The sequence below is a fragment of the Aquarana catesbeiana genome, linkage group LG01, assembly GCF_042186555.1.
Source record: "Aquarana catesbeiana isolate 2022-GZ linkage group LG01, ASM4218655v1, whole genome shotgun sequence".
Lineage (NCBI taxonomy): Eukaryota > Metazoa > Chordata > Amphibia > Anura > Ranidae > Aquarana > Aquarana catesbeiana.
In genome coordinates, this window is record NC_133324.1 from 672,815,622 (window position 1) to 672,841,989 (window position 26,368).

Consider the following 26,368-nt stretch of genomic DNA (forward strand, 5'->3'; position numbering starts at 1 on the left):
TAACACCATGAAATTTGTAAATAAAAGTGTCCTGAAACATAAAAAGTCCACAATATTGGTTGTAGAAAAAAATGTGAAGAAAAAACCACCACCAAAAGTCTATGGAGGTTAAACACTAAAAGTGGTGGATCAGTAACTCCCCAGGTTCACAAATAGAAAGAATCAACCGGATCTGGCAGGTAGGTGAGCTATGGAACAACCACATGTGGACAAAGGATCTAAAGTAGTGCCGGGGCCTTCACCGGAGACATCAAGAGGCTTACTGGAACTTAATGACTTGAAAAGACATACCTCATACAAGTCAGAAAAGCTTAATGACCAACCGGTCTGGGCGATACGTCTCTTCAGATGTCGTCAGCATACAGCAGAAGAGGGGAGTGACAATACAACTCCCAAATCCGTAAGCATTCCGATATACGCCAAACGGGTATTCATATGCCATGCGCGAAGTAATAAAAAACCGCACATAGCGTGATAACGTTTAAACATTGGTTTATTAAAATAATATGAAATAGGCTCACATGTTAGAAGATCAGAAACAGCTCAAATATCAAATGTTTCAGCTAAGGACCCCAGATGACGGCCCCTTAGCTGAAACATGTCGGGTGGACCCCTCACGATTACCGCTATTTGATATTTGAGCTGTTTCTGATCTTCTAACACGTGAGTCTATTTTATATTATTTTAATAAACCAATGTTTAAACGTTATCACGCTATGTGAGCTTTTTTACTGTGGAGAGATAAGAGCTGGCAAATAGCCGACAGCTGAGCGGCCAGCATTGAGAAGGAAGGGCTGAGCCCAGCCCTGACAGATCCATATTCTCACATGCCGGGTCGAGGTTGCCTGAGGTGGCTCAGCTGAGGAGGAGGAATTGCACCACTCGCTATCCGGAACTTTGATATCACATGCCTGATTGATGCTACCTTCTTGTAAGCGTATTTAATCTTCTCCCCTGGGTGTTGGATGCACGCACGGCGGCGACTCCTTTAGTACTACACTCCTGGATTCCTTCCCATCAATATATACTAATAGATTAATGTTTAATCACCAATAGGACTATACTACCAATGTTGATTTACAATTTGTGCAGTGCACTTTATTTAGAGACACTATCAATCAGATAATGGTGTTAGAGTTTTTTTGTATATGCTAATCACAATATATTTTGTATATAACAGTATGTTGATATGTCAATACTCAACATTTGAGTCTTAGCGCTGAACTGTTTTATCTTTAAAGGATAAATTTACCTTTCCAGAGAAAATTTTTGCATAAAAAAATGTGCATTTATTATTTATTTTTCCTTCAGCAGCCTGGAAAGCATTTCACCCGTGATCTGTGGATCAGGAGTGCAATGTCAGGCCTCTGCAGACAAGCCCTGCAGCTTTCTGCCCTTACCTTCATATAGTATCTTTTGAAGCACTGATAGTGTCTCTGTGATACTTGCTGGCAATACTGTCCCTCTTTTGTCAAAGTGTAATGTGGATTTGTCCAGCAGCCCCTCACTAACCAGGTCTCCCTCTATATTCTGGGTGAAGCACAGCCGGCCTGTGTCTACAGCATCCTTCTCCCTTCATCAGGCAGCAAGCACTATCAGCATCCATGGCTCGCTCCGATGTCCCAGAATGTTTGCCACTGTGCCTCTCTTCCTCTCAGGTGCAGTGGTGAGTGGTCTGTTAGCAGCCTTATGTGGATGTACTGTAGATGTGCCTATTCAAATGTTTCCTCTGTGCCAGACACAGAATCCTTTTCCTATCAGTGCTGTAGACCGATGTTTCTCAACGCCAGTCCTCAAGTACCACCAACAGGTCATGTTTTCAAGATTACCCTCAGATGAAAAGGCTGTGGTAATTACTAAGGCAGTGAAACTGATCAAATCACCTATGCAAAATAATGGAAAGCCTGAAAACATGACTTGTTGGGGGCACTTGACGACTGAAGTTGAGAAACATTGCTTTAGACCAGCCTTTGAGCCTTGAGGTTGCTTCAGGGTTGCCTTGGCAAAATGCCTAAAAATTGATCAGAAATTCTATAGAAGCCAACAGGTGAATTAAGCCTGCCCTTTAATTACACAAAGCCATGAGTTTCATCATGCACCATTACGACTAGACACTGGCATCCTAACAACCAATGACGTTATCAGTTGATAAGGAGGATGTCTGTTGCCTCCACAGCATCCTTGTTTGACCCTCCTGTTCCCCTCTCCCTCAGCACTGGGGTCACATTAGCTGACTTATGGAGAGAAATTGAGGGAGAAGAGAAACATTGGAATACTAGTTAGTACAAGTGTGCAAAAGTATATTTGCTTTGGAAGAATAAATCCCCTCTAACATGTTGCTGTATTATGTAAAACCATTAGAATAGTTTTTTACATTTGAGACTGTCCATAATTTTAAAGAGTACTTTGACTGAAAAAAGTTTGAGAAACAGTGCTGTAGACTGAGCTACACAGGTATGTCCTATTTTGCTGTGTGATTTTTGTCCCCCATTAAGAGAAAGTCAGAATCAAAGTGTATCGCATGTCGAAAGAATGGATGTCTATATTTATCGATTCTGAAGTTGCTCTGGTTCGGTCCCATGATCTCTCCAGTGGCCAGCTTCAGTGAAGAGGAGAGATTGCCAACAACGGCTGCAGAGCCTGGGTGCTGACGTCACCCATAGGCTTACTAAGGGGCCTCTAATGTTGGCTGTCCCTCCTCTACTCTGAAGCTGGACTGGAGCACCTTCAGAATAGGAAAGTATAGACATCCATTGTTTTACAGGGTAGATAGAGTAGGCTTAAAATTAAGCCGATGCGCGCCTCGGCGATCGTTGTTGCGGTGGGTCAGTCTGACACACCGCAACTCCGATCTAGGTAAAGAGTCTCTGAATCTGTCCAATTACGGCTGATTACGATGTTAATAGGAAGAGCCAGTGATTGGCTTTTCTTCACTCGCGTCTGACAGACGTGAGTAGAGGAGAGCCGATCGGCTGCTCTCCTGACAGGGGGGGTCTGTGCTGATTGTTTATCAGCACAGCCCCCCCTCGGATCCCACCCAGGACCACCAGGGAAGCCGCCCAGGACCACCAGGGAAGCCGCCCAGGACCACCAGGATGGCCATCCACACTGGACCACCAGGTATGCCCTCTAGACCCCCAGGGAAATACTAATCTGTGCCCAGGCAGCTGCCAATCAATGCCCAGGCAGCTGCCAATCAGTGCCCACTCACAATGCCTAGCACTGCCAGTGCCACCAGGCATGCCTATCAGTGCCTCATATCAGTGCCGCGTATCAGTGCCACGTATCAGTGCCACGTATCAGTGCCCATCAGTGCCCAGCAGTGCCGCCTATCAGTGCCCATCAGTGCCGCCTATCAGTGCCACCCATAAGAACCCATCTTTGCAGCCTTTCAGTGCCCATCAGTGTCGCCTATCAGTGCTCATCAGTGCCCACCAGTGCCACCCAGTGCCACCCTTGAGTGCCCATCAGTGCTGCCTATCAATGCCCATCAGTGCTGCATATCAGTGCCACCCATCAGTGCCGCATACCAGTGCCCATCAGTGCCGCATATCAGTGCCTATCGTCAGTGCCCGCTCATTGGTGTCACCTCATCGGTGCCACCTTATCAGTGCCTGTCAGTGCCGCCTTATCAGTGCCCATCAGTGAAAGAGAAAACTTATTTACCTAAAATTTTAACAGAAACAAAAGCAAAACTTTTATTTTTTTCAAAATTTTCATTTTTTTTTTTATTTGTTTAGCAAAAAATAAAAACCGCAAGGGTGATCAAATACCACCAAAAGAAAGCTCTATTTGTGGGAACAAAATAATAAAAATTTAGTTTGGGTACAGTGTTGTATGACTGCGCAATTGTCATTCAAACTGCAACAGCACTGAAAGCTGAAAATTGATCTGGGCAGGAAGGTGTATAAGCGCCCTGTATTGAAGTGGTTAAAAGGAGCTGGATGCATTCCTAAATGTTTAAAATATTATTGGATGCTAATTTATAGGTCATAAAACCAAGGGTAGTTAATCCAGGGAATGTCTGATTGCCTCATGGGGGGATCAGGAAGGATTTTCTTTCCCCGCTGGAACTAATTGGATCATGCTTTAATGGGTTTGTTTGCTTTTCTTTGGATCAACTGTGGGTATAGGATTATGTACAGTATATGGAGGTTTTCTATTTTTTTTATTGGTTGAACTAGATGGGCTTGTGTTTTTTTTACTTGTGTCTTCTTTTTAATCTGAAGGTAACTACCGTATTTATCGGCGTATAACACGCACTTTTTTTCCCTTAAAATCAGGGGGAAATCGTGGGTGCGTGTTATACGCTGAACCACTGCCGAAATAGACATAGCCGAGTGTGAGCTGACTGTACTGTGTACTCAGCTAGGCTCAGCTAGGCTCGCAGTCACAGCCAGTCCTGCCTCCTAGCATTTACGTCTCGCCATAGGACCAGTGTTGTGTCCATCATAGGAGCAGGGCCAAGGAGTGGGACTGGGCGGGACGCCAAGACGAGCCGAGAGGAGCCGAGTACACAGGACATCCGGCTCTGTCTATCTCGGCGGCACTTGTTCCCTCCTAAATTACCAGTAACAATTTAAAAACGATCATGCTGCAATTTTGGATAAGGCTGCAGATGGACACTGTTGGGCAAGGCTGCAGATGGACACTGATCATTCTGCAATGATGGGCAAGGCTGCAGATGGACACTGATCATTCTACAATAATGGGCAAGGTTGCAGATGGACACTGATAAGGCTGCATTGATGGGCATTTAAAATGTAAGTTTTTTTCCTTAAACTTCCCTCCTAAACTTGGGGTGCGTGTTATACGCCAGCGCATGTTATACGCCAGCGCATGTTATACGCCGATAAATACGGTATATAACATTTACTTTACAAAAAAAAGACTCCAAATTTAAAATGTAGTTTATTAAAATCCAGAAAAATATAGCAATTAACTGTTATAGTACAAGACAGAATGATATAAAATGTAGCATAAATACTAGCAATAGTATTCAGGCCTTGATCCCTCACTTTTAAAAGTTCCTTGTGAGTCCATACTTGACCTAGAGCATAAAAGAAGCCTTTCTGATTCAGTTGTGTCTCTACGTGTCCATAGTTCACCTCCAGCATGTATGGATCGTGGCCTGAGCGACAAAGTCTCAAACTTGACATAAGTTTCTTTTAAAAGATCCTCTGCATTAGGAGACAGGGGTTTACGTTGCAGTTTCATAACTTTGTAAAGCAAAAAGAAGATGATGGGCAGGACAATGACACAAGCTATACTGCCACCCACTATTAAGATGGTCATCTGGAAACTGCTCTCTTCTTCATTCTTAAGCAAGGAGTCTGTAGAAAACACAATACATTGTTCTTTCTTTGGTGGTGCTGCTTTTGGGCATACACAGGCCATGTATTTTGTTCCAGGCTGTAAACCATCAATTGTTACTTTATTTTTACTAGGGTCTGTACTCAATCTCAGCATTTCTTCTTCACCATATTTGGAATAAAGCACAGTCAAACTTGAGCTGTTGGTGGTGTTGAGTGTTTTCCATGTTAATGTGACCCTATCCTCTGTCTCACTAGTCACCTTCAGATTACGAACAACAGTGTTTGGTTGTTGTGTTTCTTTGCCATCTGAAATGTTTTTAAATACGTCTCCTTCTTTGTTGGCAGAATTTGGAACCTGAGACTTTTTGTTTGCAGCTTGGCTTTGCACTTTTGTTTTCTGTGGTTTCTTTTCTAGAACTCTTACTGTGGTTGATGTAACAGTAGTTGGCGCTATGGTGGGTTCCACTGTTGTGTCTGTTACTGGTGATGTGGATGTTAATGTTTCTGGAGACCAGATTGTGCTTATTGTAACTGTTTCTTCCTTTTCCTCTGCTTGCATATTATTTACTTGGTCTGCTTCTGGTCTCCTTCCAAAACGTTGTGGGGTTAATGTTGTAGTGACAACACCAACTACTATGACAGTTATTGATGCTTCAGATATGCCTGCCAAATTTTTAGCCTTGCATCGATATTCTCCTGCATCTTTATATGAAATGCCATTCATGCTTAGGATTGACCATCTCACTCCATCTGTGGGGGACTCTTGGATAACTGTAAAATTAAGAAAAAAATCCAAGTTACGTTCAGATGCAAATTATATTATGATTTAGTACCCCATTTGGCATAGGACTTCTGCACCCTTGAATAAAAATAGTCCACATCCAGCAATTAAACACTGGTGAAAAACAGCATCTGTACACATTTAATATACTGTAAAATATTAATTGCAGGTTAGTGCAGGCACCCTCATAACCTTGGTTATCTTCAAGAGTGTCTCAAAAACTCCTTAACTCAGGGTGCTATAATAAGTAAATTTTACTAGGAAGTTGATGCATGGCATTGCAGATTTATATGTATGGCTTAGAGGCACCAATGGCACTCTAATGCCCCGTACACACGGTCGGATTTTCCGATGGAAAATGTCCGATCGGAGCGTGTTGTCGGAAATTCCGACCGTGTGTGGGCTCCATCGGACATTTTCCATCGGATTTTCCGACACACAAAGTTGGAGAGCAGGAGATAAAATTTTCCGACAACAAAATCCGTTGTCGGAAATTCCGATCGTGTGTACACAAATCCGACGGACAAAGTGCCACGCATGCTCAGAATAAATAAAGAGATGAAAGCTATTGACCACTGCCCCGTTTATAGTCCCGACGTACTGTTTTACGTCACCGCGTTTAGAACGATCGGATTTTCCGACAACTTTGTGTGACCGTGTGTATGCAAGACAAGTTTGAGCCAACATCCGTCGGAAAAAATCCTAGGATTTTGTTGTCGGAATGTCCGAACAAAGTCTGACCGTGTGTACGGGGCATTATGCTGCGTACACACGGCCAGACTTTGCATCGGGCAAAACTCAATCGGCATTTCCGACGGAAAAATTTAAAACAGGCTCTATATCTAAGTCTGTCGGAAATGACGACAGAAAAAGTCAGATGGGGTATACACACGGTCGGAATATCCGATGAAAAGCTCCCTTCGGACTTTTTCTGCCAGAAAGTCCAACCGTGTGTACACGGCATTAAAGATATTCTGATAAGTTTATTTTGTATTTTGTGGGTTCTGGCTTGTGGTGTATGAGCATTTTTCATAAAAAATTTTGGGTGGTAACAAAATGATAGGATTATAGGAGGTGTACCACCAGATTGGGGCATGGTAGATGCATACTTTGAAGAACTTCTAAAATACTTGTTATAGATGTAACTACTTAATCTTCAGCACATTGATGTACTGGTGACATTTTGGAAGGGTGCTATGTACCGCAGTCAACTGGTACTCACCACATTAATCTAAGCATTCTGCCATTGTTTATGTATATTGTAAGTTTAGAATCGAATTCTTGTGATGTTCACATTTCTTTAAGATGCTTGTCTTTCTTTATCCATGGATATATTCTGTGGTTTTAACATCGCATTGCTCCAACCCCACCAAAATACCTTGGTGGAAGATGAATTAAAGGGACTTTATTTGTGCCACAACACAGACATATAAAAAGTACATCACGTGTATCCACCACATTATTTTGGGACTAAAAACAAATACTATCTGTGATGTACTAGATATGGCGACTGTAATGCTGATGATGTTGATGGAATTTTAATGTTATAATAAAACTGTACTTAAACTGTACTTTATATGTCTGTGTTGTGGCACATTTAAAGTCCCTTTACTCCATCGTCCGCCAAGGTTTTTTGGGGCGTTTGGCGCAATGCAATGTTAAAGGGTAACTCTACTTTCGTGGGAAAACAAATTGGCAAATAAAAAAAATAATAATATAGTGTATACAATTGTCATAATAATATAGTGTATACAATAGTCATATTGTAATTGAATGTTATTAAAAATTACCTTTCATTTTCAAACTGCAGCTGTGTAATTCTCTGTAAAATGCAATATGGCTATCTGGAGGCGTTCTGTACACAGATTTTGTACAGAATGCCCACCCCCCGATATGTAATTTCCTGCTTGTGTGATTGGCTCACTGATTTTCCCAGAATTCTGCAGAAAGTGGCATTTTTGGTGAGATACTCCCAAAGGAAATCACGTCTAAAGGGATGCAGACCCTGCAATTCTCCTCATTAGAGCCCTGCAGGTTCAGCAGCTGATTGATAATTACAAAACCAAACAATAACAAACATACAGCTACTTCTCCAGAATAACAAAAGGTAGGAATCTGGAACAAATTTTATTAAAATCCTTGCAATGTACATAGATCACCCAGAGGGGAATATTTTTTTTTTGAACAAAATTGAAGTTATTCTTTAAGTTGAATACATTGGAGATGTTGCTGTGAGAAATATTAATAGGAGGGTTCCACCAAAAAATATATTCTGTTGTTTTAACCTGCCTTGTCAGATGACTGTACTGACTTACCCTTGTCCAGGAATATTTCTCTGGATTCTGATGTAATATCTTGACAATTTATTGCCTTTTCCTGAACCTAACAGTGACCTTTGGAATCTCTAAACATCTTGTGATGACTTATGATAGCTGTCTCGCCCTTTACCAGTTACAGATCTTCAGTCATACTTTGCTTTGTTTATTTTGTCATAAACCTCTTGGTAAGTATACAAAGTATATTGCTAAAGAGATACTGTCACAAAATTGCAGGTAAAAGCACAAACAAATCAAGTGTTTTAGGTTGTAGCAGGAGGCAGTTTGCTCACTGAAGGGCTGGAGAGCCGTATAATAATGAGTGTCTGCAGGCAACAGTGAAGCATGGTGGAGGTTCCTTGCAAGTTTGGAGCTGTATTTTTGCAAATGGAGTTGGAGATTTGGTCAGGATCAATGGTCTTCTTAATGCTGAGAAATATAGGCAGATACTTTTCCATCATGCCATACCATCAGGGAGGCGTGTGATTGTCCCCAAATTTATTCTGCAACAGGACAAGGACCCCAAACATACAGCCAATGTCATTAAGAATTATCTTCAGTGTAAAGAAGAACAAGGAGTCCTGGAAGTGAGTGTTTGGCCCCCATAGAGCTCTGATCTCAACACGGTTAAAGTGTTACTAAACCCACAACAGTAAAATCAGTCTGTATATGCAGTAAAGCATGCTTGTTATACTAACTGTGGAACCTAAGGAGTTAATCCTACCCATTGTGTAAAAAGGCTGTTTGATCCTGTCTTCTCTGATCCTCCCCTTCTTTTACTGTCCCCAATCCATCTCCTGATAAGGCAGAGTGTTTAGAATCACTCTGCACATGCTCAGTTTGGTGTGTATTGCTAGAAAGTTTTTTTTTTCTCATGTGATCAGCACAGGGCCAATCAGCACTGTCCAGACAGAGGGTCAGGGGTCCTGCAGCCTCATAGGACAGTCGAAGTAGAATGAAAACGCCTCTTACAAGCTTTAACCAGACACTAATAGAGGTCACAAAACTGCTATATACTGCTGATGAGAAAAGGTATTTATGTAGCTGTTTATATGTACTAAACAAATTGCATTTCCATGTTCTGTGTACTGTGGGAGACCAGATATAGTGAATGCAGGGTCCTGGGTTTAGTAACACTTTAAGTATTTTTGCAGATACAACAAAACATTTTCATGTACACAAAATCATAAAACCATCTTTCTTTATATACAGTATATTACAAAAACCATATTAAATCCCATACAACATAAAAAGGATTTGCATACACAATAGGGAATATACAATTTGTTAACATTTTGCTGCTATCACATATGATGAGCTCAAAATCTCATCAGTTAGCACCCTTGACATGTCTGTATGGAAGATGTCTATTATTTTATATCACACTGAATTAAATGGTGAGGCAGGGGGTAATTCTCAACATATTTAATAGATCTGTGAATTAGCTTTTTCATGAGATGTGGAAAGTATCTATCTATATCTATATAGATCTATATCTATATAGATCTATATAGAGATAGATAGATAGATAGATAGATAGATAGATAGATAGATAGATAGATAGATAGATAGATAGATAGATAGATAGATAGATAGATAGATAGATACAGTATCTCACGAAAGTGACACCCCTTACATTTTTGTAAATATTTTATTCTATCTTTTCATGTGACAACACTGAAGAAATGACACTTTGCTACAATGTAAAGTAGTGAGTGTCCACCTGCAGTGGAGGAGGTAGACTGCACCTGCCTACAGGTGAAATAAGGATAATGGTGACTCACTACTGTACTCACATCACAACAAAGTGTGGGCAGGGCCTAGGTTGGGTACCTTGTATTAGGGAGGAAGTACTTGCACGCAGTATATATAGCACTAATATATTTATATAACTCTTACACAGTGGTCCACAGTAATAAATAAACAAATCTTCATCGCTGATATAAACAGTTCAGAGCATGTACAGTTTCCCAGCATTTGTAGTATATGTTACCAGAGGATGGCTTCTATTAGCAAGGGTAGTGTCCTTTCTGGGTGTGAGTAGAAAGCGTTCCTGCAGTCTGAGCCAACTCCTTGTCTCTGCACTGCTCGACGGAGTGTGTGTAAAGAAGAAGGAACCTTCCTTAGACTATCCCTCCTCTCCAGGAACCTGAACTCTTCGCTTTTTTTTTTCAATTTTGGCGCGGGGTTCCCCTTAATATCCATACCAGACCTGAAGGGCCTGGTATGAAATTTGGGGGGACCCCCATGCATTTTTTTTTTTTAATTTTGGTTCGAGGTTCCCCTTAATATTCATACCAGACCCAAAGGGCCTGGTAATGCACTGTGGGGGAACCCCAGGCCGTTTTTTTCAATGACTTTTATGAGTATTGCAGAGACCCGACAATTCATTATAGCTGCCGGCGCTACCGCTAGTTACAAGGTCTCAGGTGTGAATGGGGAGCAGGTGTGTTAAATTTGGTGTTATCGCTCTCACTCTCTCATACTGGTCATTGGAACATGAATTCGACATGAAATCTCATGGCAAAGAACTCTCTGAGGATCTGAAAAAAAAAATGTTGCTCTACATAAAGATGTCCTAGGCTATAAGAAGGTTTCCAAGACCCTGAAACTGGTGGCCAAGATCATACAGCGGTTTCACAGGTTCCACTCATAACAGGCCTCGACATGGTCGACTGGAGTAGTTGAGTGCACGTGCTCAGCATCATATCCAGAGGTTGTCTTTGGGAAATAGACGTATGAGTGTTACCAGCATTGCTACAGAGGTTGAAGGGGTGCGGGGTCAGCCTGTTAGTGCTCAGACCATATGCCACACACTGCATCAAATTGGTCTGCATGGCTGTCATCTGAGAAGGAAGCCTCTTGTAAATATGATGCACAGGGAAGCCCGCAAACAGTTTGCTGAAGACAAGCAAACTAACGACATGGATTACTGGAACCATGTCCTGTGGTCTGATGAGACCAAGATAAACTTATTTGGTTCAGATGGTGTCAAGCGTGTGTGGCGGCAACCAGGTGAGAAGTACAAAGACAAGTGTATCTTGCCTACAGTTAAGCATAGTGATGGAAATGTCATAATCTGGGGCTGCATGAGTGCTGTCGACACTGGGGAGCTACAGTTCATTGAGGGAATCATGAATGCCAACATGTACTGTGACATACTGAAGCAGAGTATGATCCCCTCCCATCGCAGACTGGGCTGCAGGGCAGTATTCCAACGTGATAACAACCCCAAACACACCTCCAAGACGACCACTGCCTTGCAAAAGAAGCTGAGGGTAAAGGTGATGGACTGGCCAAGCATGTCTCCAGACCTAAACCCTATTGAGCATCTGTGGGGCATCCTCCATTGGAAGGCGGAGGAGCACAAGGTCTCTATTATCCACCAGCTCTGTGATGTCGTCATGGAGGAGTGGAAGAGGACTCCAGTGGCAACCTGTGAAGCTCTGGTGAACTGCATGTCCAAAAGGGTTAAAGCAGTGCCGGAAAATAATGGTGGCCACACAAAATATTGACAATTTGGGCCCAATTTGGACATTTTCACTTAGGGGGGTACTCGCTTTTGTTGCCAGCGGTTTAGACATTAATGGCTGTGTGTTGAGTTATTTTGAGGGGACAGCAAATTTACACTGTTATACAAGCTGTACACTCACTACTTTACATTGTAGCAAAGTGTAATTTCTTCAGTGTTGTCACATGAAAAGATATAATAAAATATTTACAAAAATGTGAGGGGTGTACTCACTTTTGTGAGATACTGTAGATATGTGAGATACTGTAGATAGATAGATAGATAGATAGATAGATAGATAGATAGATAGATAGATAGATAGATAGATAGATAGATAGATAGATAGATAGATAGTTGTGCTCATAAGTTTACATACCCTGACATAATTTATTATTTCTTTTCCATTTTTCAGAGAATATGAATGATAACACAAAAACATTTCTTTCGCTCGTGGTTAGTGTTTGGCTAAAGCCATTTACTATCAATCAACTGTGTTTACTCTTTTTAAATCATAATGACAACAAAAACTACCCAAATGACACTGACCAAAAGTTTACATACCCTGGTGATTTTGGCCTGATAATATGCACACAAGTTGACACAAAGGGGTTTGAATGGTCATTAAAAGGTAACTTGAGTTTTTTTTTTAAGTATATCAATAAAATACATTTTTTTTTACCTGAACGGGTTTGGTGGTCTGTCAAAGTCCCAATCCAAGGGGGATTCTTTTTTCTATGATTTAAAAGGTAACTTGAGTTCTTCCATCAGTACACTGCTTCCTCCAATCTGGGCCTTCAGATATCAGATTTTCCAGTCGAATATTGTATACACCAGGATGACAATACAAACTGTAACCAGAACTCTAATTAACATGAGCTAATTAACTAATCGTATAGACTGCCTAGGTGACTCAGAGGCATGACCTTTCAGGAAAGACATTCAGTTGTGAGGTGCCGACTGCATGCTCTCCTTGGATCCCGATCTGCAGCTCGGGAGTGACCGCCACCTCCTCACCCTGGGCCACCAGAACTGCCGCAGGTGTAAGGCAGAGGTCTTGGACCCTCTGTCAGGTTGCCAGCACTTCAGCTAGGTTAGTGTCATAATTCTGGGGCGCGGTCTGCTGCTGGAACTCCTTTTCTCTGGTATTGTCTCCCAGGTGCACGAATCCTTGTTGGGGAGGGGGAATGGCAGCTTCCCCTCCCTGCAACTCTGCAATCCACTGGGGAAGAAGAAACACCACCTCCTCACCTTGGGCCCCTGAAACTGTCACGGGTGTGAAACAGGGGTCTGCAGTACTTTGTCCTGCTGCCAGCACTTTTGCTGGGGGTTTGCTATGTGGTTCCTCCTCTAAAGAAACGTCTATTAAATCCCCAGTCTCTGGAATTACTAAAAGTCCAGGGCATGGGCTGGTGGCCCTTAGGCCCAGTGCCAACACTTTGGCAGGTGACTTATTATCAATAACCTCCTCTGATGAAAAGTCAATTAAATCCATTGCTGACTCTTCAGCCAAGATTTCAGAGCTGTCTGTTTGTACTTCCTGATAGTCCCAGGCAAAGGGAGCCCAGCCCTGGCGCTGAGCAGAGTCTAGCAGCCGTCTGTAGGCGATCTCCAGCTCCCATTCCTGAATGGCCAGAAACGATATCTTCCAGTGCCCAGTGCACTTCCGAGACATTCGGTATCTCTTCTCTGAAGTCCATGATTTTGTCCAACCGCCACTCCAAATCGCTCCCAAAGTTAGGGTCCCCTGTCAGCTTCATGTACAACAGTCCCAGGCCGCTGTAGCCAAAGCCTTCCGTTTGGCTGTCATCCGCTATCCAAGGGCATGCTTGGGATACATGCCACCGGAGGGCTCTGTAGCTCTCATCCAGCCACATCTCTGCCCAGACCAGCCTGCTTAACTTAGCTGTCTGCTCCTTGTGCATTTTTTCTCCCAAAAACAGCACCCGCAATCCATACTGCGACCAGTACCTTTCCTGGATGGAGGGGAGAATTTTTCCCTGGTGGCGCTGCTCACAGGCTAGCGTTTCCTTTCAGAGTTTGCAGCGGATAGAATCATACCATCCCAGGAGGATCTGCTCTGATACTGGTCCTCTGTGCTGTATCTGCATCTCTCACAACCTCCTTCCGAATTCCTTTTCCATGGCGGCTGGTATCTGTACCTCTCCTCTCCTGCTATCCGGACCTTGGATCCAGGTGGAGGTTTGGATGTCCCAGACTGCAGGAAGCATCCCACTGCTTGCCACCAATGTAACGGAAACCTGTCGCACTCTGCTTGAGTGCTTCCGTCAGTACACCTTTTCCTCCAATCTGGGCCTTCAGATATCAGATTTTTCAGCCGAATATTGTAACCAAGATCTAGACGAGATTAGCTCAGTTACACAGCATGAACATGGACTGTTTATTTTGAGATCTCATACAAATATATACACCAGGATGACAATACAAACTTTAACCAGAAACCTAATTAACATGAACTAATTAACTAATCGTTTAGACTGCCTAGGTGACTCAGAGGCATGACCTTTCAGGACAGGCTTGCTAGCTCAGACACAATCACCATTATTATATATATAAACACAGGACACCTTCTCACAATAGCAGGAGCTCCAGTAGGAGTTGGCCCGTCTCCTACATTGTACAGAGGCCAATGAGATCAGCTCTTTCAATTAGCATGCCGAGTTCAGAATCAAACAAAGCAGGAATAGTCTTTATATATATCCTGGGAGATATTGTGGATAAATATTACTGTGACATTTTAAGTAATCCAAGCCACATATTCTCAGTCACCTTGTGCCCCTAATGGACACTGGGTGACTTAGACATAGGGGGTGCATGGGGAGCTAAAACAAGCTTTTCCTAACCTCACCAAGGGATTCTTGGTTCCACGTGCCCTTCCGTCACAGTAACCATCCTTCCCTGTGATCTGTTGGCTTGTAATTAGTGTGTGTGTATAAACGGTCAGTGAGTTTCTGGACTCCTGACAGACCCTTGCATCTTTCATCCAGTGCTGCACTGACGTTTCTAGATTCTGAGTCATGGGGAAAGCAAAAGAATTGTCAAAGGATCTGCAGGAATATGTAGTTGAACTGTATAAAACAGGAAAGGGATATAAAAAGATATCCAAGGAATTGAGAATGCCAATCAGCAGTGTTCAAACTCTAATCAAGAAGTGGAAAATGAGGGGTTCTGTTGAAACCAAACCACGGTCAGGTAGACCAACTAAAATTTCAGCCACAACTGCCAGGAAAATTGTTCAGGATGCAAAGAAAAACCCACAAATAACTTCAGGTGAAATACAGGACTCTCTGAAAACATGTGGTGTGGCTGTTTCAAGATGCACAATAAGGAGGCACTTGAAGAAAGATGGGCTGCATGGTTGGGTCACAAGAAGAAAGCCATTACTACGCACCCCACTTACAATATGCCAAACAGCAAAGAGACAAGCCTCAAACATTCTGGCACAAAGTCATTTGGAGTGATGAGACCAAAATTGAGCTTTTTGGCCACAACCATAAATACTACATTTGGAGAGGAGTTAACAAGGCCTATGATGAAAGGTACACCATTCCTACTGTGAAACACAGAGGTGAATCGCTGATGTTTTGGGGATGTGTGAGCTACAAAGGCACAGGAAATTTGGTCAAAATTGATGGCGAGATGAATGCAGTATGTTATCAAAAAATACTAGAGGAACATTTGCATTCATCAGCCAGGAAGCTGCGCATGGGACGTACTTGGACATTCCAACATGACAATGATCCAAAACACACGGCCAAGTCGACCTGTCATTGGCTACAGCAGAAAAAAGTGAAGGTTCTGGAGTGGCCATCTCAGTCTTCTGACCTCAATATCATTGAGCCACTCTGGGGAGATCTCAAACGTGTCGTTCATACAAGACAGCCCAAGAATTTACAGGAACTGGAGGCTTTTTGGCAAGAGGAATGGGCAGCTTTACCATCTGAGAAGATAAAGAGCCTCATCCACAAATACCACAAAAGACTTCAAGCTTTCATTGATGTTAAAGGGGGCAATACACTGTATTACGAACTGGAGTATGTAAACTTTTGATCAGGGTAATTTGGGTAGTTTCTGTTGCCATTATGACTTTAAAAGAGTAAGCACAGTTGATTGATAATAAATGGCTTTAGCCAAACACTAACCACGAGTTAAAGAAAAGTTTTTGTCTTATCAATCATCTCCTCCGAAAAATGGCCAAGAAATCATAAATTCTGCCAGGGTATGTCAACTTATGAGCACAACTGTATATATATATAGTCCTAAAGGCAAGTAGACAGTTCACTTTGCAAGTGCAGTTGCACTCTGCAAGGAAGTTTTCCCTTATCCTAGTGAATGAGGTGAAGCTCTACTGACCCTAATTATCCAGTCATCTGCAAGCAAAAGTACTTTTTTTTTAATATATATTTTTATTTTTATATTGAGTGTTTTTAATCTTGATCTTATATAGTAAATCTGTCAGTGAGCACTATGAGAGGCTTTTGTCTTTATATGTAACACATGTGTTGAAACAACTTGATTAAAGCCTCGTACACACGATCAGATTTTCGAAAAAAAAACATTTGTCAGTTTTTTGTTGCATGCTAGTGTCATGTCAAAAGTGAAGAGATTACTCACCATACGAAAATTTCTAGTATGACAGAATTCAACTTCAGAAGTGACGTCATGTGTTGAATAGTTTTGTATGTATTCTTTCATTTCTGAGCATGCGTAGTCTTGCTCTTACAATTTTTTTCGGACGAAAACCATACTAGTTACACAAAAATCGGACATTGTGTTCACATACGATTAAAATTTTATAGTCTGCACATCCAGCTTGTCGTACGAAAAATCGGAATTGGCTGTCAAAAGCATCATACTAACGATCCCAAAATTGGCAGATTGTTCGTCGGACGAAATTTTACGTCCGATTTTCGCATCGTGTGTATGGGCCTTTAGACTTGCTTAGTGAGCGGCGAGCTGTTCATCCATATCTTTGCGTAAATGTGTAATTATAGGGACACAATAATTACACATTTACGCACAGATTTGGATGAACAGCTCGCCGCTCACTAAGCAAGTCTAAAGGCCCATACACACGATATGAAAATCGGGCATAAAATTTCGTCCGACGAACAATCTGCCAATTTTGGGATCGTTAGTATGGTGCTTTTGACAGCCAATTCCGATTTTTCGTACGACAAGCTGGATGTGCAGACTATAAAATTTTAATCGTATGTGAATACAATGTCCGATTTTTGTTTAATCAGTACGGTTTTCGTCCGAAAAAAATTGTAAGAGCAAGACCACGCATGCTCAGAAATGAAAGAATACATACAAAACTATTCAACACATGACGTCACTTCTGAAATTTAATTCTGTCATACTAGAAATTTTCGTATGGTGAGTAATCTCTTCACTTTTGACATGACACTAGCATGCAACAAAAAACTGACAAATGTTTTTTTTTTTTTCGAAAATCTGATCGTGTGTACGAGGCTTTAATCAAGTTGTTTCAACACATGTGTTACATATAAAGACAAAAGCCTCTCATAGTGCTCACTGACAGATTTACTATATAAGATCAAGATTAAAAACACTCACATGATCTGTTAAATCAGCACATAAAACATGTACTTCAATGTGGCCACACAGATATGAATGAACAGCTCACCGCTCACTAAATATGTCAGGGAATCGACCTTTCTGAAAAAGTTCAGGATTGGAAAATACTCGTAAAACAGACGAAGCCTTCACACTGATAGCATTATCATGCTCAAATGGAGTCTTAAAGAGCTGAGTGATATCTGGAAATGTTTGGAGGAGGCAGGACCATCATTCCAATCCCATAGGGGGATACATGCACTTTTGACCTCCATTATAAGTTGTTTTAAGGTGAGCAGTTCGGAGTATTAAAGTATACCCCGAAGATTGCACATTTAACAGTTGGAGTTTTGCAGAAAGAGTTGTCATCACTATTTGTAACTTGCATTGGGACTTTACTATTTTATCAACATATAACTGTTGATGTGTTGTACACCATTGTTGTAATTTTTGGGACTTTCTCATGTTTTGTGCAATGCACTTTATTGATATATAACATTTGTTTTTTTCACAGAATGTATGCCTTGTATAGTTGTTGGTGCATAGATTGTACTTTAGCACATATCTTTATTGTACTAATACTTGGTAGCACAGCACTATTTGGTTACTTGACCTCAGTGTATTATTATTATTATTATTATTATACAGGATTTATACAGCGCCGACAGTTTGCGCAGCGCTTTACAACATTAGGGCAGACAGTACAAGTACAATACAATTCAATACAGGAGGAATCAGAGGGCCCTGCTCGTTAGAGCTTACAATCTAGGAGTGTATTAGCCTTTAGTAAATCAGCACCAAGGTGTCCAAGCCCAACCCTCAAAGGGGAGGTAATAGGGGATTTTAGAAAAGTTAGCACAACTAATCAGCACTCTCAAGTGAATTTGTCCAAATTAGAATCCCTATTTTGGTAATATGCACATATAACTGCCTCCAACATAGCTTTGAAAATCACCAAGACTGTAAAACATGCACAAAGAATTCTGTCCTAATCAGAGCTTCCTATTATGAAACTGTACTTATAGAATCTAAGTATGGTAAAATATATGGTACGTTGTTAGGGAGAGGAGTCAAACATGATTAGTTAGTGCCAAAAGAAGTAGTAAATGCTACAGTGTAACTGCCAGCAAGAGTCACACATGGGGGGAAGATACAGGCGCGCCTAATGTTTTACACAGCCTCTAGGACTCAATAGTAACATAAAATGAGTGAACCACCCTTACCTGTGTAATTTGTATTTGTGTTGTTTACTCTGCTCCATATTAACTGTGGCGTGGGATAACCAGTGGCATCACATCTTAAAAGAACGTTGCTGCCCAATGGTGATGATATTTTAGTAGCTGATGTCATGACAGAAGGTTTGAGACATTGCTCAAGTTCAGCTTTTTGAAATAAAATTCCAGTCAAAGATTCAGGCCCACTACATACAACTAAAGGGTCCAGGAATATCACATGTGGATCCACAACCTTTGAAAGTTCAATCAGCTTTGAAATCCGGCAGTCACAAAACCAAGGATTATCTTGTAGACCTTTAAAATAAAACAAAGAAAGAAGAACAATTGTATTTTCCAACTAGAATAGTTAGGCGCCAATCTATACAATTACACAAGTATAAACATACACTATAATATGTAATGCAAAATCAAAAAACACACATAGTAAATGTTACAATGGCAAGGTAGACAAACATATAGTTTCATTGTAGAATTATCAGTTTAATAGTCATTATTTTCTTTTTTGGGTAAAGCGGGCAGTTGCTAATACCCCACAGTACTTTAAATCTGACCAAGAACTTGGCAGGAAGATCTCCCTCCCACAACCTGGCATGTCACAGTATTAGTTGGGTTTCAGCCATAATACTTGAATTCTCTATGGAATAAGCTGGAATCTACTTTCATGTACATGAAAAGTATGCAAGGCATTTGATATACAGTAAAACCTTGGTTTGCAAGCATAATTCGTTCCGGAAACATGCATGTAATCCAAAGCACTTGTATATCAAAACAAATTTCCCCATAAGAAATAATGGAAACTCAAATGATTCATTACACAACCATTTATTCATAGGGCCTTCAGTTTATAGTCCATATAAAAAGATAATAGCAATGTAATAGGTTGTGTAACCATAAAATGTCCATCCACAAATGAAAACCTCCACAAGGGGATTAGAAGCAAAATCCAGCAGGAGCTACAGAATATTAAAGAGAAGAGCTGCGCCTCTAAATGTAAAAATATGTTGCTAAATGTTGTACCTTCATTAAATCTAACCATATTGCTACACTTAGAGGTGCCTCTCTTCTCTTTATACAGTTGTGACATGACACTACTTGTATATCAAGTCAAAATTTATTTAAAATTGTGTTTGTCTTGCAAAACGTTCTCAAACCAAGTTACTCTCAAACCAAGGTTTAACTGTATAGTGTTTGATTTTGTGAAGGCACATTTTTTACTCTGTAAGGGAAGTTCCACTTTTGAAGGGGATATTCCCCAGAGCTTCGTGAACAAAGTGAAGCTCTGCCAACCTCCATCATTCAATCATGTGCAAGCAAAAAGGCGTTTTTTATTTTCCTTATACGAGATTGAGTATTCATTGCAAAGTGAAATTTCATTGTATTCACTAAGCTCTGGAGAAAATTATATTGCAAAGTGCAGCTTTCCTTGAAAAGTGAGCAGCCTATCTGTCTTTACTAAATCAACCACACAGTATACCTTAACCCTACAACTTCTAGTCCACTCACCATACTTATTTGTTTAAAACTCAACCTGGCCAGTCACAATGGCAGGACACTGCATTTTTAAGCTGAAGTTTAACCGCTTGCCAACTGTATCACTTAGATATACTGTGGAAAGGTGGCTCTGCTGCGCCAGAACACATACTAAGTACGTGATCCGGCACTTCCAGGTAAGGGGCATGCGCGCGTGCCTCCCGCGACTCAGCTGTGCTGTGATTAAACACAGCAGATGCCGATCAGCGGGAAGACGTTGGTTATGTATTCTCTAAAAGGGGCAGTACTGGGTGGTGGGTAGGGGGTTGATACCAAGAGATGGTGCACAAAGATGGGTAGGGGGCAGAGACAAGGGGTAACTCAGAAGGGGAGAGTACCTGCACCTATTCTCTGAGAGAAAAAGCCCTGATTCTAGGAGATCCAAATTTGTTTTCGTACCCAAAACTATATATGTGATGATTTGTACTGCAGTGTCTGATACAGACATATATAGTGTTTTTCTTTTCCTTTTTATCCCCTCCTCAGATTTTTGGGTCTCTCTCCTTTTCGACCTCTTTCCCCGCACATGTGGCCATCCACGACTGCGCTGTGAGGTTCATAGGGGGATCCCTGTGTGGAATATTTCGGGCCCTGGCTATACATTCGGGGGCACCTGAGACACCTCAAGTTGTGGCACAGCGAAACTTCTTCATACATCTTTGATAAATCATACGTGCTGTTCATAGGGATGGTATGTCATTACAAACTATCTTGGCCGTTACTCTGTACTAATATGATGTTATTTCCTTGTCCCATTTTTGATAATCACTTTGCTCTGTTATAGAATGCAATACTTTATGTGACCTTCTCTAAAAAAAACACACCTGAAGAAAGGATTGAACCCTTCCTGAAACGCGTCAGCTATACAGAGAAGACAGTGTCACTATACTGCTCTTTTAAGTCAACTGTTTCATCATTCATGACTTGTTTTTATTATTTATACTGGTGATGAATACACCTTTTTTTATGTACGTACAAATAAAACCTATACATTTTATACAATACAATCTGCTTCTGACCTAAGTTGCCCTTAAAGTCCCATCAGTACCTGGGGGAGCACTATGACCAGGTTTGATACAATAACACACGCCTGCTGGTGTGCGATGTGTAGGGGTGGTGAAATGTGTTGTTACAAAGCATCGCACAGTTTACTTTTTTACCTAACGTGACAGGTCATTCAACTCTATGCACAACAATGCATTACAACACTCAGCAGTGCATTGTATAGCGTTATTGTGCATTGCGCTGTATAAAAATGCAGACATGTTGCATTTTTATGCAACACTCCAGTATGGTGTGAACTGGGCACATAGAAAACAATTATTTTCTCTGTGTCTTTGCATTGAGCTAGCATTGACAACATTGATCAGCAGTGGCAACACACCTCGTGTGACCAAACCCGAACATTCATACTCATATAGCTTTATAAAGCAATGCTTTTACTGCTAAACTTTTAATATATCATTGCGTGTCAAAAGGCTCTTGAACATTTTACCACTAGATGTCACCATTTTTCTTTTTGCATTAAAGTAGACCTTGCATTACTAAAATACTTTTTGCCAGTGAAAACTATATAGCTCCCTTGGCTGTTTTATTTTTTTTTTAATTGAATGTGATAGTTCAGCGCTGTGCACTCCATGATGCTCATTGAAACTCAGCATGCCAGTCTGAAGCTCCCTAGTCTGATGCCCATGTGCTTTTGGATGAGACTTCAAAAGTAGAAAGGAGAAACATGAAATTATGAAAGTAACCGCTCCTTGGTAAACAAGAAATATGCCAGCCCTTATAAATTAGGGGCATGATATGAGGACCAGACAGGTGCCCCCCTTTTTCATCTCAGAAAGCAGGAAAGTATGCTACTAGTGCCAACATACTCCAATGCCCTGTACACACGATAGGATTTTCCGATGGAAAATGTGTGATAGGACCTTGTTGTCGGAAATTCCGACCGTGTGTAGGCTTTATCACACATTTTCCATAGGAATTTCCTACACACAAAGTTTGAGAGCTGGCTATAAAATTTTCCGACAACAAAATCCGTTGTCCGAAATTTCAATCGTGTGTACACAAATCTGACGCACAAAGTGCCACGCATGCTCAGAATAAATTAAGAGACGAAAGCTAAGCGTACGTGTTTTACGTCACCGCGTTCAGAACGATCGGATTTTCCAACAACTTTGTGTGACTGTGTGTATGCAAGACAAGTTTGAGCCGACATCCGTCGGAAAAAAATCATGGATTTTGTTGTCGGAATGTCCGATCAATGTCTGACCGTGGGTACAGGGCATAAAACAGATATAAGGATCTTTGGGAAAGATGACACCTTACACAAAGTGTATAGGCAAAGTGTTTTTGGGTTTAATATTGCTTTAAAAGGTGGGTGAGTATTAGGATGGTGGATATAAGGGACAAAAGAGACTTTTCACAGCAGGACTTTAATTACAAATACAACTTTTCAATAGCTTTCATCATTGTAAAAACAATATTAATACTTTGCATATTTATATGACAGACATTTTAACCCTTTCATGACTAAGCCTAGTTTTGAAATTTGGTGTTTACAAGTTAAAATCCGTATTTTTTGCTAGAAAATTACTTAGAACCCCCAAACATTATATATATTTTTTTAGAAGAGAGTCTAAAGAATAAAATGGCGATTGTTGCAATATTTTTTATCACACGGTATTTGTGCAGCGGTGTTTTAAACGCAAATTTTTGGAAAAGTGACACTTTCATGAATTTAAAAAAATCCAAACAGTAAAGTTACCCCAATTTTTTTGTATAATGTGAAAGATGATGTTACGCCGAGTAAATAGATACCAAACATGTCACCCTTTATAATTGCACGCACTCGTGGAATGGCGACGAACTACGGTACCTATGAATTTCCATAGGCGACGCTTTAAAAATTTTTTACGGTTACCAGGTTTGAGCTACAGAGGAGGTCTAGGGCTAGAATTATTGCTCTCGCTCTGACAATCGCGGCGATACCTCACATGTGTGGTTTGAACACCGTTTACATATGCGGGCGCGACTTCCGTATGCGTTTTCTTCGCTGCGCGAGCTCGCGGGGACGGGGGCGCTTTAAAAATTTTTTTTTTTTTTTTATTTATTTTATTTATTTTTGTACTTTTATAAATTGTGTTTAAAAATTTTTTTTTTTTTTTTACTTTTATTGCTGTCACAAGCAATGTAAACATCCCTTGTGACAGTAATATGTGGTGACAGGTACTCTTTATGGAGGGATGGGGGGTCTAAAAGACCCCCCATCCCTCCTTTACACTTCAAAGTATTCAGATCGCCGAAAATGGCGATTCTGAATACTGTGTACTTTTTTAAATTCGGCGCCATTGGCAGCCGAGTAAACGGGAAGTGACGTCATGACGTCGCTTCCGCGTTTACAATTAGAAGGCTGGAACGAAGCCGCTCACAGCTTCGTTCCAGCCCGCCCCCAGCCGCCGGATATTCCCGAATGGACACCGGGCCTCCCGATCGCACGGGAGGCCCGGTAACAGCGGCGGGAGGCGGCGGGAGGGGGGGGATGTCCCCTCCCGCTCCTCCGGTATAACAGCCGAGCGGCTTTTAGCCGCATCGGTTGTTATATTCGGGTAGCCGATCGCCCGCTGAAAACAACGGTACCGTGATGATGCCTGCAGCTGCGGGCATCATCCCAGTATAACCCCGGAAAGCCGAGGACGCATATGTGCGTTCGGTCGGCGGGAAGGGGTTAATAGCCAATTCATTTGAAGCGGCTCCCCCACCCACAGGAATGCAGTGAAAGAATCCTGAGACACTTTTTGAATATCACGCGGCATGGAGCCGCATGGTGCTGCGGCATCATGCAGTTTCACGCATGTGAAAAAGCCTGCAATTTGCCGATGTGTGGGAGTGCCATTAACAACTAATGGACTAATGGCACCCCCGCACATCTGATTAAGAGTAGCATGTTTCGCTCGTATGTCAGGAACGCTTGTGATTGTGTATGGGTTCCCAACATGCGGTAGTGAGAACCTAACCTAACTGCTCCATCTGTAGGACAGCTTGTTTTGTTGAAAAATAACAGGCTTACTGGCAGGGTCACCAGGTGAAAATACAGTAAAGAAAGCCTAAAAAAGAAAATGAATGCAGTCATCACATTTAAGAATTGGCAAGCTGCAATATAATTAATAAATGTGTGCTTTTAGGTTTAACACCACTTTAATGCCTTGTGTCTTTGTAGACTTGGTTTCTCATTTGCCTCTCGTGCCTACAGGCTTTCCATTAGTGGTGGCCCATCCATTAGGGGCGCACATGCGCCTTGAGACCCATCACCCGATTGGCTGAATGGACAGGCGATCTTATTGGACGCCTAGGAGAAGGAGGGAGGAGACGCACGGGGAAGCCGCTGTGACACAAAAGAGGAGGAGAGGACACAGGAGCCGCTGCTCATAGCCCGTAAAAGCGCTGCCCGCCCGCTACCTAGATGGGGTAAGTGCCGGGCTGGATGGTCGACCGACCAACCTAGAGCGGGTGGGGGGGGTGTTTTGTTTGCCACCCCCCCAAAAAAGAAAAAACACCAGCCGCCTCTTCTTTCCATAGATGCTCTGCTTTCTTTTACACCATTCTATCCCCCTCCTAACCCTTTACTCCTCTACTCTCTTTCCATTCCCCCTTTTTTATTCCTTCCTCTCTTTCCCCCTATCCCCATCTAACCCCTTCCTCCTTCACCCTCCTTTTCCTACTGCCACTATACTCTAGATAGTGTCTCTGAATGACCCCACTATTCCCAATCCTCAGTACAGTGTTGATCACCTTCAAAAAAATGAATTCACGTGTCATAAACTACTTTCCGACCCCCTCAGGAAGATAAATTATTCTAACTGTAACAATTCACAACACACTAGTCACAATAGCTACTGTACAGTATGTTTAATGCCCCAAATTTGGATCAACCCTAATTTCTTTTTTAAACCTTCTTTGAAATGCTCTTCACTCCTATGTGTTGACTCCAACCTTACCTCACACCACTCCTTAGATAAAATGGCCAAATCCCTACTGTCATACCAATCTATAATGATGCTCCTTTCAAATGCTTCTGAATGCTTTTATCTCAGCACAATTTGATAGATGTCAATCTAGAACTGCACACCACAAGACAAGGCACCACAAGTCACTTTTAACAGCAGAATAGATCACATTTTCATCCTATGCTCTTCCCTTCCATCCTTCTGTCGGGATACATCCTATTTCATAGACGAATCATGATCTGGTTTCCTTGACGCATTGACATCTCATAAAAACAGGCTCCTTGTTTCCATTGACTCCCTATTAAGTAACCTTTACTCCTGCTTTCCTTTGCATGTAGCCCTAGGAAAATTCTTTACTCTCAACTTTAGTAGGGTCCCATCTCAACCTATACACTAGTAGGTTTTCGGACAAAAATTTTTAGGAAAATTACATTTGATGGCTTAAAAAATGCCATTTGAAAACAGTTCAAAATTTCATTTGCTTTACATTTGATTTTAGAACAAAAGAAAACCACATACAACTGTTAGAAACGTGTTTGTTTGAGAAAAAATGTACTTGTTATCTTGTTTCTTTGAAATTTCTCCTCAATATGGTCAAAAACAAATGTTGGTATGACCCCACTAACGATTAGAAATTCAAATCTTCTTTAAAAAAAAAAATGTGAATGAAATTTTACTAATTTGAAGCCAGCTTTATGCTCTGAAAAGCTAATCGGGTCATGATTAGTTGCTTTATCCAACTAGCTTTGCAGTAGAAGAAAATACCCACAGAAGAGAAAATTTTCTAGCTTAAAGCGAAATATCTTTCACTTCAGTCCCAAGTTAAACAATCCCTTCAGACCCAACTTTCTCTGATAAAAGTGTAGCGCCCTGCTCTTAATGAGCAGACGCTATTTTTCTTTGAAATTTAAATTAGTTGAAGCTATAGTTTAGGCTTAACTTATTATTGCCTAAATGTAATGGTTTCTGTGTCAGATTGGCTGGACTGTGCAGATTTCCATCTAACCATGGGTGGTGCTGTCATCGTTGGTGGATCGGGAAATACAGTCTGGTCAAACACATTGACTACTCATTGCT

The 26,368-nt window shown here is 41.4% G+C and overlaps 1 protein-coding gene across 1 annotated transcript in view; it reads right to left on the reverse strand.

Moving 5' to 3' along the window:
- Nucleotides 1-4,920: 4,920 nt before the first annotated feature.
- LRIT3 (leucine rich repeat, Ig-like and transmembrane domains 3) overlaps nucleotides 4,921-26,368 on the reverse strand; it is a 42,451-nt gene continuing 21,003 nt past the window's right edge. The window contains exons 3-4 of the mRNA XM_073602449.1: nucleotides 18,744-19,049; nucleotides 4,921-6,086 (exon numbers count right to left, since the gene is read on the reverse strand). Coding sequence (XP_073458550.1) covers nucleotides 4,987-6,086; nucleotides 18,744-19,049 — 1,406 coding nt within the window. The 3' untranslated portion in view covers nucleotides 4,921-4,986. The remainder of the gene's footprint in view (nucleotides 6,087-18,743; nucleotides 19,050-26,368) is intronic.